This window comes from Lygodium microphyllum, chromosome 26 (genome assembly GCF_053477565.2).
Source record: "Lygodium microphyllum isolate KBCC chromosome 26, Lygodium_microphyllum_v1.1.10, whole genome shotgun sequence".
In the NCBI taxonomy this organism is placed as follows: Eukaryota; Viridiplantae; Streptophyta; class Polypodiopsida; order Schizaeales; family Lygodiaceae; genus Lygodium; species Lygodium microphyllum.
Genome location: NC_141160.1, coordinates 34,594,149 through 34,612,588, shown reverse-complemented (window position 1 = coordinate 34,612,588; position 18,440 = coordinate 34,594,149). Strand labels below are relative to the sequence as shown.

At 41.9% G+C, this 18,440-nt stretch overlaps 1 protein-coding gene across 6 annotated transcripts in view; it reads right to left on the bottom strand.

The window, feature by feature from the left end:
- LOC148013130 (CLEC16A-like protein) overlaps positions 1 to 18,440 on the bottom strand; it is a 69,651-nt gene that overhangs the window by 37,253 nt on the left and 13,958 nt on the right. For 5 of the 6 annotated variants that reach the window (XM_087668556.1, XM_087668557.1, XM_087668555.1 and 2 more), the window contains exons 14-20: positions 15,107 to 15,211; positions 14,923 to 14,991; positions 14,686 to 14,826; positions 4,063 to 4,168; positions 3,895 to 3,969; positions 3,755 to 3,804; positions 3,377 to 3,536 (exon numbers count right to left, since the gene is read on the bottom strand). In XM_087668556.1, the coding sequence (XP_087524682.1) occupies positions 3,377 to 3,536; positions 3,755 to 3,804; positions 3,895 to 3,969; positions 4,063 to 4,168; positions 14,686 to 14,826; positions 14,923 to 14,991; positions 15,107 to 15,211 (706 nt within the window). The remainder of the gene's footprint in view (positions 1 to 3,376; positions 3,537 to 3,754; positions 3,805 to 3,894; positions 3,970 to 4,062; positions 4,169 to 14,685; positions 14,827 to 14,922; positions 14,992 to 15,106; positions 15,212 to 18,440) is intronic. The other variant, XM_087668554.1, reaches the window with a different exon arrangement.

The window sequence follows — 18,440 nt, the reverse complement described above, 5'->3', positions numbered from 1 at the left end:
ACACTATTCAAAGGAGACATCCTCCTGAAACTAATCATGGAACCTCCAAACTAGCGATGCTTGGACTAGTTGCTACTTGAGATTCAAAGGCTTTGTGTCACGGGGATGTGAAAGTTTAAGATGCTTTCAATGAACCGTGGTAAAACCAAGGTTTGGTGTTTGGCACCACATCACAATGGGTCTGGAGATCAGCACCTATGTTTACCAATGGGCAGAAGAAGACAATATATATGGATTCTTATGCATACACAATAGCCCTATTCACATGTCCCACTTGCAGCAAATACTAGATTGACACATGGACACACAATACTAGGTGGATTAGAGAGGATATGTTCACAAATACAACTCCAACAAAACTACACTAAGCTATGGCTATTTGATACATTGGGCACATCTACATAACTTTATGGATTGCAGGTATAGGGGCTCACCTTAATCACCACAGCCAATCAAGTAGCACATATGATGGATGGAGATCAATGGAGAGCCCCTTGTTATCTACGATCTCTAGGTCAATTAGATGCAAGGCCTTTGTCCCACATGAGATCATCAGAGCTAAGCCAAGAGCTACATCAATTGTAGTAGAGAGAAGCTCAACAAATTAGTTTCATTCAAACACAATCTATGGGATCTACCCAAAAACAACCATAGATATGTGTGATTGGCTCAACTCCTCTAGACAACTTGCCAGAGAGGAAGATACTTCATGTTAGTAATGCACAAATGTCAACCTAGTTTTACCTACATGGCTTTAGCATGGACAAACTTATCCCCCTTTCAATATTCTCTTGATGCACCATCTCTCACTCCAAGCCATTCAAAGATTAGCAAAATTATTAGGATGGACCTCACTTATTTGGATACCAAGACATGGTTGGCACCAGGGCATGAGCTAGGGATGAAGATGGCTTTCTATCAAAAGCAACTTCTCCATACCATCAATGAGGGCTTTATTGATCATCGAAGCTCCATGGACACCCACTTTTCTTATGGGATCAAATGTGCTATTGGCCAAATGCACACCTCCTTACATCAATTAGAGATTGAGACTGGCAAATATAGATCCATACCTCCAAAGAAGATCTTTTATTGTCTTTACATAAACAAAGTTGGGCCACTGCCAAGAGTCCTATAATATATTGATCATTGATGTCTTGGGATCCCTCTCCTTGAGATACAACTCCTCAAAGAGACTCTCCTTAGGAATACATTTCCAATACACTGAGGACCTATCCAAAGGCAACTTACAAATTTCTTTTCTTTTTCTTTTCGAGGGTTTAGGGTTCTCTTCCTTTGCAGTGTTCTTTTGTTCTTTTGTTCTTTTGTCTTGTCTTCAGCAGATTATTTCAGCACTCGTCTATGCTTCCATTGCTGCACCACTTCTAACATTGAATCAAATTGCAAGATCTTGGTTCTTGCTGCGATTTTTCTATTGATTACAGGTTTTTCTTCCCCCTGCTGATCAGGCTTGCGTTTTTCAAACTGGCAGCCTGTGTTTTCAGCCTTCGCTTGGATTTTAGCCTACAATCGTCAATTTGCTACATTCAATGCTCCACCAACCTGCATTTTTGGTTTTTTGCCCTTAACTATGGCTGGGTGATTGTTTGTACAAATCATTTTTGCTGTTTTTTGCAATTTTTGACTTGTTTTTCTTCATTTTGCAGTAGTTGGCTTTCGTTTTTTATCAGCTTTTTTTATTACACTGCATGTGAACTCTCATTTTGTGAAGTCTTACGTGTTGGTTTGGTTGTTTTCCCTCTCCATATACCCTCTATCCTCTATCTTCTCTTCTTCTTCTCTCCAGATGCCTCCTCCATGCACTTCTACACATTATAAGTTAAATGGAACTAGCTATCTTATATAGAGTGCTGTGATCAAAGCTTGGTCTGTGCAAAAGCGGATTTGGTACATTGTATGTGGAGCTATTCCTTGGTCTCAACGTCCCTTTTCTGTTCCCAAAGATTTTGATGAGGACAACCATGCGGAACTTGGGCTTACATGGGATTTGGACGATGCACGTGCGTATTCTGCACTACTTTGGTGTATTTCTAAAGAAGTTATACCAACAGTTACCTCCTGTAGGACATCACCAAAAATAAGGTCGAAGCTTCAAATGTTGTACTAGGCACCTTTCCCCACACATGCTATGACCCTTTATGGAGAGCTTCAACAGCTAAAGTTTGAGTCCAAGGATACCATTCAATCATTTTTACTCTGTGTTACACACGTACATGACCAGCTTTGACACATGCAGTCTGCCCTTTTAGAGGCACATCTAGTGGGCACAATGCTCTACAAGCTCCCCTCGAAATTTGATGGAATGGCGAATGCTTTGAGGGCACTGACATCCTCTACACCTGTGAGCTTTACACATGTCCTCCGATGCTACCTGAGCATGAGACATCTTTGCATTTACAGCACACGCTCTCATCTCATTATGGTAGATCCACTGAGGCCTTTACAGCTTCAGAGAGGGGTAATAGAAAGAAGAAGTCGAAGGCTTAATGTTATCATTGTGGTAAGAAGGGCCACTTGCGGAAGGATTGCAAGGAGTTAGCAGCCTCACAGAAGAAGAATGAGAAAAAGAAGAACCAGGACAGAAGGGATCCACTTCTTCAAATCACGAGAAGGGCTTGACTGCCCCTTAGTTGCTTTCTAGTCCAGGTGATGCAGTCATCCCTCACAACCCTCTGGTGCCAAAGAGAGAGTGTGAGAGGGTGGTGAGATGGGGTAGCCAAGCTTCATCTATACAAGTATACAAGTACATAGGTTACAAAGGGGGACATTCCCGATGCATCAACCACAATCTGGTAGATTTAAATCCTAGAACTGGGATTGACATCCAGGTTTATGATAAGCTCTTTCTTTGATAGCAAGCAGGATTTTGGTTTTGGTTTTGGTTTTGCAAAGCAGTCCCAAACTCAATCCATGTCTGACAAGAGTAGTGAGGAGACCCCAACACAACCACCTTGGTCAATCAAGCTGTCTAGGTTGGCCAATCAAGACATCCTAGATCCCAACCCATGGATAGGCAACACAACATAGCAGGATACGAGATTACTGCTTGTACTAAAGCTGCACCCCATGTATCTCCATGATATTATTAGTCTTGTTCCATATGCATGGCCTCATCACTTATGCTTGTATCAGCTAGGACTTTCCTTTTATTTGCCTTTCATATACATTTACTGTTTTCTTCCAAACAATTGTATCACCCTACAAATGATTGTAACTCTTGGTCTCATAGGTCATTTAGGCCTTCTGCAGACATTTCTAAAACATTCCATTTCATTTGTGTGTGTGTGTGTGTGTAAAAAACAAACAAGGAAAAACGGACTTCTTCTTTAAAAACTCCAAAAGCCTCTTTGCTTACTCAAATCTATCTCAACATCACGTTTCACAACGGCTAGCTGAACACCAGACCTCCCTGTTTTCACCCTTTCAACCAGATCCTTTGCCAGCCTCAATTGGGGGATGTCTGGTACAAGCCCTTCCACTACTAATAGACGGAGTTGATGAAGAATTATAAACACCTAACATGTCAAAACAAGCACATTAGCACATGACAGTCCTGTGATACAAAACATACAAGAACGAGCCAAATGTGAGCCTTCCTAATCAAAATGATAAAGTTGCGATTCTTGAGAGTCTGGCAATAGTGCCATGCACATTCGACTTCACATACAGAACACGTATGCTACAGAAATGTAAATCTTAATAGTTACAGCAAATTAAAAAATGGCTGAAGCACCTTTACATTTGCTTGCATCCTCTCCACCACAAAAGATGATGATGTATCACCTGAATGGGTAGCATCACCAACCAATACAGGTTTAGAACCACATCAAAATATTGTATACAGAACTTTATGCACCTTCAAAAGCTATATACCATCAGAAAGATTGCGCGTAGGATTTGGCCACAGGACAAAAGAAGTATCCTTTTTCAGAGCTGGTGTTTCTGATGCTGCAAGTTACAAAGTGACCTATTCAGACCACTGGACAAAACACATGGAATTTGCAACTGCTTTAATCATACATATATGGTAAACTACCCAACCTTTTTTGCATATTTTCCACTCCTCAATCAGAACGTTAGGAATCATATCACACCAGCAATCTCTCACTTCAACCATAAGATCTTCACGAGCTGCTGCATGAGCTTGCTATCAAACATCACCAGCAATATTTTAGAAATTAAAGATATACAGTTGCCTTATATAAATTAGATCGTTACAGAAATGTGAATTCTGTAAGTGAACTAAAGCTATTTTGCATCAAAAATTCAGATCTGCTTACCCATCCATGCACACAGCACATCACCACACACGTGCATACACATTACTACAGAGATTGCATTGAATTAACCCAGCCACTTGTATTCTGCCTTGCAGGACATGGACATACATAAAATTGGAGGATGTCCCGACACAATTCCCTCTGACATTCCACACCTCAGCTGCCATGTACACATCCAATCACCTCTCACTACCCCCCTTCAGTGCGCACTACAAGAACAATAAACATGGAGAGAGAGAGAGAGTGTGTGTGTGTGTGTGTGTGCGCGCGCACATTGCATTTGATTACTCCAGCCACTTGTATTCTGCCTTGCAGGACATGGACATACATACAACTGGAGGATGTCCCAACACAATTCACTTTGACACTCCACACCTCAGCTGCCATGTACACATCCAATCACCTCTCACTACCCCCCTTGAGTGCGCACTACAAGAACAATAAACGTGGAGAGAGAGAGAGAGAGAGAGAGAGTGTGTGTGTGTGTGTCTCTCTGCGTGCGCGTATGTCTGAGCGAGAGAAAAAAGAAGAATACAGGAACGATGACGGAATCAAGAATAAAATAATGAGTTGAGTACAAGCAGCTCCCACACAAATCCCAAGTCAGCTCAGTGCTGCCCTCACGACAGGCAGATGATGAAGACTGCAGGTGATGAGGACAAAAGCTGGATGAATAGGTGGCACAACTGCAGCAGCCTATATATAGGCGGGGCAAGCTGAATATGGCAGACTGCTGCCCAAAATGAGCCAACCTGCTGCAGCCCACAAAAAGTAGCCAAGTGCTGATGTCCAATGTGGCCAACATAGAAACAGGAAACAGCCGGAATGGCCCCCTGGCACACGGAATCGCCCTCATGGGGATGCGTTGCCAATCAGTGGAACAATCCCTGTTTCAGACAGTTCCCTGTCTGAAATGGGACAGGGAACGCCACGGCACCTGTTCCCAATTCCCCCGTCTGTGGCCAGCACCAGTCCCCCTGTCTCCTCCCGTCTCCAACCTCTCTTCTTTCTTCTTTCTTCTTCCTTCTCCCTTCTCTTCACTTCTCCTTCTCTTCTTCGTTCTTTCTTAGACCTTCTCCCTTCTCTTCCTTCTTCTCCTCTTCTCTTGAGTCTACCTTCTTCTCCATGTTCCAAGTTCTCCATTCTTCTCCTCTTCTCTTCTTCCTTCTCCCTTCTCTCCTTTTCCCCTCTCTCTTGACTCTTGACTCTTGAGCCTTCTCCCTTCTCTCGAGACTCGAGTTCTCACTTCTCTCGAGCCATTTTTATTTCAATTTTCAGCCTGAAATGGCGTCATCTTCCTGCCCCGCTCGTCGGGCTAGTGGTCAAGGAAGAAGGTCCGATAATTGGTCATGGTGGGAAGAAGTAAATGCTGACCACCCATTGAGTGGTGGAGGATCTCGACCATGGACTTGCAAGCTTAGCCCATACAAGCGAACTAGTGAAGCAAAGAAGGTCGTCCATTGAGCCAAGCATTTGTATTTCGAATTTTTATTGATTTTAATTTTTCAAAGTCACTTAAATATTAGAATATGGAATACCAATTGCCACTTGTTCCGTTTTATGCATAATCAGGTCCGAGCTCATCTCCTAGATGAGCCAATTTGACAGGTACAATTTTATCGAAATGTGACCTTGGAGAAGAATGGAACTAGGTTTTTTTTCTTTTTCAACTTCCTTTTTTTGCAAAACAGGCTCCATAGTTCATACAAAAGTAAGACCCAATCATACGACAATCAAGGATGTTGGCGTTAAGGTGTAGAAGAAGTAAAGGGGTAGTAGAGGTAGTGGGGTGCCTACTCAGGATCTTGGATGAGCAATGTGCTCATAAATGCTCTACTGAATTAGCTGAAATGGAATCATACTACACACAAAGCATGAGTTTTCACCTTGGAAGAATGCTTACTCTCGTACGACATCATATCCAAGGGCCCAATATGCAAAGAAGTAAAGCATAAAGCACATACTCATGAAGCAAGATGCGACTTCATAGGGAAATTATTCACTTGACCAACCATCCTTATAACAATGCATGATGTATGAAATTATGCATGCAATGCAAGAGGGGGATACAACAAGGAATGATGATGTTGAAGATGAGAAGACAATGCAAAAATCTTGTGTGTACAATGTGGGGAAAAGACCTTCTCTCAAACCATGGATATCAATGCAGGAGGAGTTGATGTCAGCACACAATGTTGAGAACCTACTAAAGAATTCAAAGTAAAATCACCTCAACTTGAAGAGTTGTGTCAAAGTAGTAATTGCAATGGCATTTTATGATGTCTATTTTGGGCATTTTATGCTGGCTGACCTGTTGCCATTTATGGCATTATTTTTGCCTATTTATTACAGGCACTCCTCCACAATCATCATTCATCGTCTAACAGGTTCTAGTGGAGAGAGGGAGACGGTTCCAATGCCTTCATAGCTAGTGACTCACATTGGTTCTGTGCTACCTCATATCTTGGTATATGGAATCTATTTCCCAAGCATCTCTTAGCTTGCGAGTTCTTTGTGCAGTGTTCTTTCCTTTTGCAATGTTTCTCTATCCTTTGCCTATTGTGTTCAGCAATCTTTTACAATAGTTTTCAACGCTTCCATCACTGCACCCACTTCTAACATGTGTTTCAAAGGGGACTTCCCAGGATCGTGAGGTGTTTCTTCAAGGTTTCTAGTCTACTTTGGGACTTTTCTCTCTCTGGCAAACTCTTTTCTTCAGCATCAACCCACCATCCATTGTCGCTTGGTCCATGGTCCTTGTTCTTTCTATGCAGCTTATAGCGCCTTTGATAATTCCTCACTATCATCTCATAGTTGGGTTAGAGGCTAGGCTCACCTATCCTGACTGGAGTTTTCAGGAGTGATCCATTTAAGGCCTCTCCGTTTCCCTTGCTCTTTCATGGCCTTCTGTTTGATTAGAATTTTATATGGAGACAGGGTCTTGCTCCTTGGCCGGCAACCTTAATCAACGGACTTCATCAGCATTGACTCTTCTTGCCACTCTTGGATCCACGTCTCCTTGGCCTTCCACCACACCCAAGATTTGAGGGGGGTGTTAGTGGTCATGTAGGTCTCATGTAGTCATCTCTTGCTTGCGAGCCTCAATCTAAATCAGACAAGGACATTAGGAGCTCTAATATTGTATTTGTCTATCATTTTATATGTTTAGGCACTTTAGACGGAGGTTCTTTTTGGGCACTTTTAGCTATCTTGGTGATCAGCCAACCCTCCTCGTTCTCTCATCTCCCTACTACCCTCTAGCACCCACACTAATGCATAGAGTTACGTGTTGAAATCGACTATTACAACCTTGTATCTTCAACCATTACAATCACATTGTTTCTTCTCTCTCTTTGTCTCTTTTCTTCTCTGTGTTCACTTTCCTCTTTCCATTGTGCACTCTCATAATAGGAAGGTTATTGGAGTAAAGTGGGTCTTTAAGACCAAGTATCATAGTGATGGTACTCTATTTAAGGATAAGGCACGGCTCGTTGTCAACGGTTTTCTGCTACAGCCTAGAGTGGATTTCCTTGATACCTTCACACCTACAACTCGGATGGGTACCATTAGGACCATTCTTGCCTTAGCCAACCATAGAAGATGTCTAGTTTATCAACTTTACGTGAAGTCTACATTCCTTAATGAAGATTTGAAGACATTGATCTATGTTGAGCACCCTCCTAGCTTTTCCTCATCCAATGGTAAAGTGTACAGACTGAAGAATGCGCTATACAGCCTTAAACAGCCTGGATGTCATAGAAATAGGAAACCGTCGGGCAGCCCCCCCGCACGCAAAATCGCCGTCCACGACAAGAAGCTGTCATGGGATGCGTTGCAAATTAGTGGAACGTTCCCTATCCCGTTTCGTTCCCAGCTACGTTCCCTGTCTGAAACGGGATAGGGAACGCCACATGGCACCCACTTACGTTCGGCCAGCCGCTGCTCCCACCCGTTCGTCTGCGGCTCTGCACGTTTCCGATCTCTTTTCTCCTACATGTTGCTCTCGCCGGATCATCTGCATGTTCCCGCTCCCAATGACCAATCCACATGGCACCTCTTCCGTGTTCCCCCGTCAGTGGCCAGACACCAATCCCCCATCTCCTCCCGCCTCCAACCTCTCTTCTTTCTTCTTCCTCTTCATTCTCCCTTCTCTTCTTTCTTCTTTCCTCTCTTCTTCCTTCTCTTCACTTCTCCCTTCTCTTCTTCCTTCTTCCTTGGACCTTCTCCCTTCTCTTCCTTCTTCTCCTCTTCTCTTGAGTCTTCCTTCTTCTCCAAGTTCCAAGTTCTCCATTCTTTCCCTCTTCTCTTCTTCTTTCTCCCTTCTCTCTTTTTCCCTTCTCTCTTGACTCTTGACTCTTGAGCCTTCTCCCTTCTCTCGAGACTCGAGTTCTCACTTCTCTCAAGCCATTTTTATTACAAATTTCAATCTGAAATGGCTTCATCTTCCTGCCCCGCTCATCGGGCTAGTGATCGAGGAAGAAGGTCTGATGATTGGTCATGGTGGGAAGAAGTAAACGTTGACCGCTCATTGAGTGGTGGAGGATCTCAACCATGGACTTTCAAGCTTTGCCCATACAAACGAACTAGTAGAGCAAACAAAGTAAGCCATTGAGCCGAGCATTTGTATTTCGAATTTTTATTGATTTTAATTTTTCAAAGTTGCTTAAATATTAGAATATGGAATACCAATTGCCACTTGTTCCATTTTATGCATAATCATGCCCGAGCTCATCTCCTACATGAGTCAAATTCAAAGGTACAGTTTTGTCCGAATGTGACCTTGGAGAAGCAAAGGGAGCTTCATGACCGTGTAGCAAGTCAACAAGCTTATCTTGCATCTAGACCACGACGTGTTGCAGTTAACCCTACAACTTTTGTGACAACATTCCCATCAGATGTGTCTAGAGCAGGATCAGTATCAGGAATTGCTAGCTCCACACCTACTGCAGGCATTGCACCGGCCATGGCATCAATAGCGCCACATGTTGCACGTAGACAAAGAACACTTGATGCTACTTGGGATCCCAAGAAGAAGGAAGAGGTGGATACATCAGTGGCACGGTTTTTCAATCATGACCACATTAAATTTCATACAGCCAGGTGAGAGTATTTTAAATTGATGTGCAAGAAGATTGGTGAGTATGGCCCTTTATATGTACCTCCATCATCAAAGACCTTACGTACCACTTTGCTCGACAAGGAAAAGCGCCTTGTTGAACAAGCAGGAGTGACTAGAAAGAGCATGTGGGCTAAAAATGGAGTTTCCTTGATTGCTGATGGTTGGAGTGATACACGCAAGCCATGCATTCATGGTATGGTTGCTTATTCTCGTCGGGAAATGCATTCCATATCTTCACATGATGCATTGAGGACAAGAAAGTCAGCAGATGTACTTGCAACAGAGTGGGTTATAGGTATTGAGCTTATTGGCCCAGAGCATGTTGTGGGATTTATTTACAAAAAGTGACAGAGCATTGGCCCAGAGCATTAGCAAGATATATAAGGCTATGGATAGACTGAATGAAAAGTTGCAAGAGTTGGCACTAAATGATGAGGTGTATGAGGAGATACGCCATTTAGTTGTGACAAGATGAAACTCCTATAGCTCACCCATGCATGCAACTGCATTTGTTGTGGGTCCTGAGTTCCAGGGCAAGGGTCAAGAGAATGACACTGAGATTATGGATGCATGGAGACTTATATTGTCTCGTCTAGTGCCTGATCATGACACTAGACGAAAGATCAAAGATCAGCTTTCATGTTATAGGACCTTTCGGGGTTCTTTTGGTTGTGGGGATGCACAAGAGGATCACTGTGAGATTGGGACAGCTTTGTGGTGGGAGGACTATGATTAGGATGGTCCTGAGTTGCAGCAACTAGCCATCCGTATTTTGAGTCAGTCAGTCAGCTCCCCTTGTTTGGAGCAATTGTGGAGTACATATGCTCCCATTGCTTCAAAGAAGAGGAACCATCTTAGTGTGGAGAGGGCAAAAAATCTAATATTCATTAGTGTTAATTTGAGGATGTTATGTAACAGTATGACAACAAAGCCCGATCCATTCACAAAGTGGGAGATGCAGCAAGAAAAGAAGACACATGCTAATGTTGAGGGAGATGCAGCAATTCATGGTACACATGATGATGAGGATGGCACTTCAGGAGTAGCTAGAGCAGCCTCAGATCATGATGATGATCTTTGATTTAGTTTACTTATCACGAGTCTAGTAATACATGACACATGTACATTGTATATGATATTATGATCATTAATGACAGTGCGACACTTGGGCTATTGTGCCATGCCGATATTATATTTGTACTTGCAATCTTGCAATTGCCTTTTGGGCTATTTTGGCATGTCACATTTTGCTTCAGTTTAGAGATTAGACTTTATATTTGTAGTCTTTTTTGGGGCAATGAGCATGTTCTTTCAAAGATTAGACTTCCTATTTGTAATCTCTTAAGTTTTTTGGCAATGGGACCATAGGCATATTCTTTCAGTTTAGACTTTATAGTTTAGTTCATTGTTCATTGTTTTATCATTTATGGCATATGTATTATGCATTTTATAATTGAATAGCTTACCTCTTGAGCCTTGTAAGTTGCAATTCAATTTCTAATTAGTAGTTTTAGAATGATGCATGATATCTTAAAGTTAAAACTTAAAATGATTTGTCATTGTGGATTATATACCTTGGTTTTAACACTCCAAAGTCCACATGGATTATGAGTGAAATATTAAATTTTTTCATGAATTTTAATTTTTTAAATCCGTTCCCATTCCCACGTCCCAGTTCCCTAGGTTTGGCGTCCCCATCACCGTCCCCGTCCCCGTTCTCGTTCCCCCTTTCATGTTTCTATGTTGCACGTGCTTTGGAACAAAAAGATTTTGACTTGTTCCTCCAAGGGAAGTTAGGGTATCATCGTTCTTCTATTAATCCCCAATTGTACATCTCCACCTTAACCAAAGGGCATGCATTGTTCGTACTTTATTTGGATGATCTCATTTTGACAAGTGACCATACCCAAAAGGTCAAGCAGACAAAGGAGGCACTAAATGAGATGTTTGAGATAACAAATATGGATCCTCTCCACTTCTTTCTAGGTCATGAGATTTGGCAAACTCCGAGGGGGGTTTTCATCTCCCAACAACAGTATGTGTAGGAGATTTGACTACTTATGAGATGGAGGGATGTCACGCTATGGATCCGAACTAGAAGGCTTTTCTCACCAGCGACGGATGCTACATATTACATGTAGTTGATTGAGTCATTGATATAGCTTCTTCATACTCGGATTGATTTGTGTTTTCTTGTAGGTTTGCTTGTAGGATTCATGAGTAAACCCAAACTAGTTCTTCATTGAAAGACTACAATGAGAATTTTGCGATTCCTGAGGCGAACCCCTGAAGTAGATATTTATTTTCCAACAAGTAGAGAAGATTCAACCTTTGTTCTACATAAATATCCAACAAGTAGAGAAGATTCAACCTTTGTTCTACAAGGCTAGACAGATTCAAATTAGGCTGGCGATGTTGACCATAGGAGGTTAACAATAGGATAGTACTTCACTCTAAATGCAGTGCTTCACTCTGAATGCAAGTACTACCTCTTGGAGTAGTAAGAAGCAGCCCATAGTTGAACTACCATCTACCAAGGCAAAGTATTGAGCAACATCTTCTACCACATGTGAGATAGTATGGCTTTTGAGGTTGTTCGGAGAACTTGGCTGTCCTCAAACGGGTCCTACTACACTTCATTGTGACAATGAGAGCTACATTGCTTTGGCACAAAGTCCCATACTCCATGCTAGGTCAAAGCACATTGAGATCAAGTACCATTTCATTTGGGAGAAGATCTTGGATGGATCTGAGAGGGGGGTGTTAGAGATTCAATCATCCCTTGGACAAGCACAAACAACATACAATTGTACAGCTGGCACCCTTAAGCATAGTTACACGTTTCCTAGATATAGGTCAAACAGTCACATGCACTCGTGAGTGCTTTCCAACATTTTCCGGCAATCACACAGGCCATGCATGCTATGTAGGATGCCACATGGCATAGGCATCTATTGCGCAGAATTTTACTCGTTATGTTATTACTGCGATTGCAGTATGCAACAGTCAGCCAATTTTGACTAGCCGACCTAATCATTTTATTGATTATTTTATTGCCTATTTACGGGCTGGCCAGCCTCTGGCCATTCTCACTTGTTTTCCAAGTGGAGAGAGAGATCGTCCGGCGGAGATACACTTGACAGTCCTTGTACACATCTGCCATCTTCATTTCAGTGTTCATTCACTGCAGAATTCTGTTCTGCTGTCTCTTTCTCCCCCCTCTCTCCGTGTTCATTTTCTTTCAGTCCATTCATATGCTTCCACATTCGATGCACTTTGAGAGAATGATACCCTCTTTTAGTGAATCCATATGCTACCTATCAACACCCATAATATTACCATCGATAACATAAAACTCTTGAAAACCACAGCTGGTGCCTACATCTATGCCATGTAGCACCATCATGTACAGCCCATTCGTATAGTGATGTAGAAGAATCTAAGGTATGACAACTATCTCAACTAAATTATCAATCTTGTAAATGTCAAGAAATCCACTCTCCTCTTAGAGGATTGAACCTAGCACCTAATATGCCTAACCATGGCCCCGTGCTAGCCTCAACCGCTGTACTGAACCTTGCCATCAATCTAACCATGGCCCCGTGCAAGCCTCAACCACTGTATTGAACCTTGCAATTAACCTCACCTCTACAGGCCCCCTCTAAGCCCTTGCCTTCAGCCTCCTTGTTGGCACTCCTTTTTCGGTACTCATTGGCCCAAAGGCCATGCAAACCATTATGGTGACAAACAATAACTGGATGCAGCAAACGTATTTATAGCTCGTGGTGATGAATGGCTGCCTTGCTAGAAGTTATATTTCTGACCTGCACACTTTTGCTACAACCACTGCCTTGCTCTTGACATCAAGAGCCCCTCTATCTTGGAAGATGGGGTGTGCTTGGTAGACAAACAAATCCGCAAAAGAAGGGAGATTCTCTCAAATGAAAATAGTAGGAGAAAAAGCTAAAAACCAAATGAAGAAGTCTCCACATAGTAGTAGGAAAAGCTAAAAGCGAATCAAGAAGTTTTCTCAATAATACATTGCCACTCCCTAATTAGCGATTGTCTTGCCCATGCATTTGAGATTCAACTATAACTCCCTGATCCATCAACTTGGAGCCGGCCTTAAGCTTCAATTGAGGCAATTAGTCCTCCAACTCGTATGGGGTGGCACAAGCAGCCTTGCAAAATGCATGGGACAGCAGCAATGACATCATGATATGCATGGGTAACTTGTGTGGAAAGTGCTTCAAGCAATGCTTGTCATGGGTAGTTAACGGTCCCCCCAAAAAGGAGACTAGTTCAGTGTGAATATGAGAAAGAGGCAAGGAGGGGTATGCTCTTCAACCTCCTCACCTGTAATATCATTCCAACTATCCACTCATTTGACATTAGTGCACTCTCTCTCTACTGCTCGAACTTCCATGGTCTCACATGAAGCTTCCCCATATGAGAATGGTGTTACTAGCATAACCAACACGTGAAAATGTTCACGTGCATGCTTCAAGAATGTTCACATGCATGCTCCAACTCCAAAAACGCATGGGCAATGTCCAAACATCATTGTCCTTGTGCTCCCAAAAGAATAATCTCCACGTAATGCCAATAACGGAGATTTTACACTTATGCTCATGGCAATGCAGACACTCTCTCATCGATGGGTTGGTCGACTCATTGGCATGGTATATATTGATTTATACAAGCTACAAATGGCATTGCAGGGATATAGTTCCTCAAGAGCATTTCAGGATTCAGTTAGCAGCATATAATTCTTAAAAAGCATATATGAGATCACAGTGAGTGCTTGCCAAACAGACATTCAACAGTAAATGGAACAAGATGCCATAGTAACATTAATTCTCAGGACCATGGCAAACTAACCTCAGCTCAACTGGTTTTAAGATTCCACACTTCAAAAAAAGTACAAGCATATCTTAAATCAACATGATTTCAATAATTTGACAGATAGCTTTTCCAAATTCATTGCTGAAACTTTAGCCTACTTATAAAGTACATCCAAAACAAAAATAGTCCCTTGCATCCCTTGGAAAATCCTACGGGCTTTGTCCAGACAATCTCACAGTAGGTAGAGTCATTTGGTGGATTACATTAAACGCACGATAGCACCTCAAAATTCACTGGTCCAATACCGAATATGCAAGTAGATAACTTTTGTGTGTGGATTTCAAACTGTTAACACATAAAGATTCAGCCCTGGAACTGGGAACTGTAACACGGAACTAGGAGGAGAGATTAATATCTCACATTCAGCATGCAAAGATGACGATCACACAACTTCTGTTCGTGATATGGCAAAAGTTGACGTAGCAACCACCCTGCATGCCACAATGCTTCTGCACAAGGAGGCGGTCTACGACAAAGAAGCCTCATCAACGCATCTAGAACCTAGACAAAAACTAAACACATCAGTTCCACTAGTGTAGCAAATATATCAACTGACACAACAAATAAATTTTCAAGAAGAAGGTTAACCGTACATGCCTGATACCTGTTCCTCCTCACGCTAAGCCGACCACATTCACCATCAAAAGTATGCCCAGAACTGTCACCCTGTTAGGAGTGAAGATCCAAAAGAAAACCCGCTTCTCATGCAGATGGGTCATAAAATTTGCTCATTCATGAGAAGAACACAAGAATTTCCTGTATGACCAGTAAAAGAACTTACTTTTTCCTCATCCTCAGCACTCGATGAAGTTTTGTGGTTCAACATATTACCACTGCAAGTCACTTCATCACCCAAGGTGCGGACCTCTGTCTCATGCTGTGTCATCTGATAATTGACCGCATTAAACGAGTACTTTTATTATATAGAACACATATGTAGCCAATCAATTAAAATCAACAATGAAATTTAGTTTCACGGTATAATCCAACCATTTGCATTGCTTTGAGAGTGCATTGTAGCAGTAACTACAAAAAACAAATCCCTAACCACGATGACTTTTGAAAGCCGTTATACCGCATCTAGGGAAATTTATTCAGATACTCATGGTTAATGGAACTCCAAATTTTTAGAAAACCATTACACTGCAACTAGGGAAAATCATTGATATGCTCCTGGTTAAAGATCCTCATTTTCCTGCTTCTGTGGCATTAGTTCTAATATGTTTTCCTTGGCTTATATCTAGTAGATGAGCTGCCTATGATCTAGTTCTTGGTTCGAGATAGTTGGATTGCTTCAAAACATCAATTTTATTACTTCTTTCTTGAAAGTTTTGATAAAATAGTGCATAATAATGGCCTCATTAGCACATATCATGGTGGACCCATGCAATGAGTGCAATGAGTTAAGAGCCTCAAACAAAGATGGCACACGTTTCCACCCAAATGACATGATTGGACCCTTGCAAGAGCCATGCTCACACACAAAAAGGATTAATATCTTGGATGGTGATTTAAATCTACCAAAACAAGCAGTTATCAAATCTATAAAATGGCATAATCATTTAGAGTTTGTTCGATTGTGTGTGCAAGCTGGAAATTTCAGACGTATACATATCTTTATAAAGGTCTCAAAATGAGATTCTAATATTATTCATATGCTATAGTTAGAAAGTGCTTTTGATTAATACCTATACTAGAAAGTCAATATACCCTTCAAAAGAGCTTTTAACTAATACACATATTGAGGAATCCTTACATTTTAGCACACATCTAAAGCCTCTCTCACAACTCAACAAAAAAAGGACCTAGCATCCTTTCTAGTAAATTTGCAAACTTAATTAGTCCAATTTTATTTCCTCTCAGAATTTCAAAATACTTGTATAGTGAATAAGAGCTGGCCCCTAATGAGTGGTCACAAGTCAAGGCAATAGATTAGAACAAAAATAGTGCATACATCCACCTCTATGACCCATCACCCAACTAGGCACCTATAACCAGAAATCACGCATATCAAGTCCAAACTCACACAGAAAAGGATTAATGCCTTGAAGAGGGCTAGATCTTTCAAGCAATTACAATCAACTAGATGGCAAGCTCCTAAAAAGTTGTACAATAAGCATGTGTAGGCTGAGGACTTAGGATGCACACATCTTTGCATAGAAATCTGACATAGGAATGCTAGTAGTGTTTTTGTAATGTCGAAAAGTTTCATATGGGTGTCATATTGGGAGCCCCTAATGTTGAGCTAAAACACACTATACAGCTGATTAGCACTTTTACACAGCCCCAAGGGCACCCTTCAACATCTATAAATAGACAAGCTGCCCACCATTCAGCCTCATCCTTTTGTGCAGGTCTCTCACTCCACCGTGCAGATTTGAGCAATCAGCCACCTACCATCTGTTGTCCAACCATCACCAACTACAGCCCACTAACTACAGCCCATCACTATCCAACCCTAGGCGGCCTATTTTCAACCATCACCCTGTTGTTTGGAGGTCTCCATCTACTGCATCATCGTAGCACCCGATCAACCTACGTTTTCAAAGTCTGGTGCCAAGCAATAGGCTACTCCCATCTCTCTCACCGGGAGACTACTGTAGAACCTAAGTTTTTGTTGTCTAGCAAGCTGTCTATATTAGCAAAAACCTCTCCCGTTGTCGCCTCACTTCCTTGACACTTTCATGATCAGCATTTGGTGCTTCCCACACTCTGACTATTGGTGGTCATTGCACTTGGGATCCGTCTCCGATGGGTGTCACTCTCCGACGCTGCATTGCTCTGCCCTTGGGCATTTCATACACTCTTACATTCATTTACAGCATTCATTCACTTCAGAGTTTCTTCTCTTTGTGTTTGTCTCTATGTTTGAGTTTTAAGTTTTTGTGTTTTGCATCTAGGGTTTGAGTTCTGCTTGTCTCCATCTAATTCTTTGAGTTTCAATCTTGGTCGTACATGTGTTTCCTCCGTGCAAATAGTATATCTTCATATGGTATCAGAGTTGGTGCTCTTCTAAAGAGTATCTTGGTGATTGTGGAGGCTAGTCCTTGTGCAAGACTCACACACAACTCAATTCTGATTCATAGTGTCTTAGATACCATCTAGGGATACTATTGACGCCCTATCAGGCTTCTCCATCATTGGAGGCTCTAAGAAGGCATTATGATCTCAAGAAGGAGGTACACACACATTTCACCTTTATCGTCTTCTTCTTCTTGTTTTGGTCACCTTACAAATGAAGAGTATGGAAAGTACTTGCACATCACGTACAATTCGGTTTACACTCCTCTGACAAGTGCTACTACTCTATCTAGACCGATTGGTAAGACTAGCCATCTCTTTAATCTTGGAGGGACCACGACATTCGCCACGCCTGGAACCATCGCGTTTATCTCAGCCAAGCCTTATGTTAGGTTTATATAAACCTTCTAAGTCGTATGAGCCAAAACCTTCTCCTATTTCTTCTTTTGTTGTGTAGGATCCGGATGATTTTCAATGTGTTAACTTTAATAGAGGAGGCTCTCAAAGTAGATATTCTTTATTACGTATATCTTTACCATCTAATTCATTTAAGCAAGTAAACCATACTTCCCAACTCCCTCCCATCCCATCACTATCTTCTCCACATTTTGATCTACTTACATCTTCATTCCAAAACCTCAGATTATATTCCACTTCCACTCGAAGCAAACTAGGGGTTGGATCTTCCATCTCCACTCCTACCACTTTCTCTTTCTCCATTCCACCATCTATCTACTCCATCTATTGGTGCATCGTTAGGGGGAATTTCACCCTTTAACATTGTATCTTCTTCCACCTACCCCCACTTCACCACATCCTTTCACTTTGGGACAGTTCTGGCTGGATAACCCAATGGGGCTACACCTCCCGTTGTTGCACCATCTACCCCAATGGCTGCAGGATATATGGCACACGGGCAACCTCAGCAACCTATATTCTTTACTACTCTTAAAGGCTTAGTTGATTGGTCTACTAATGGCTCACCTATTGCACTTTACGCAGCCATTCCTAAGGCATCCACTACATCTTCTAGAACCACTTCCCCACCTCGTCATACATGATAGTGGCCACACACTCAACCTTTCCCTTTTTAG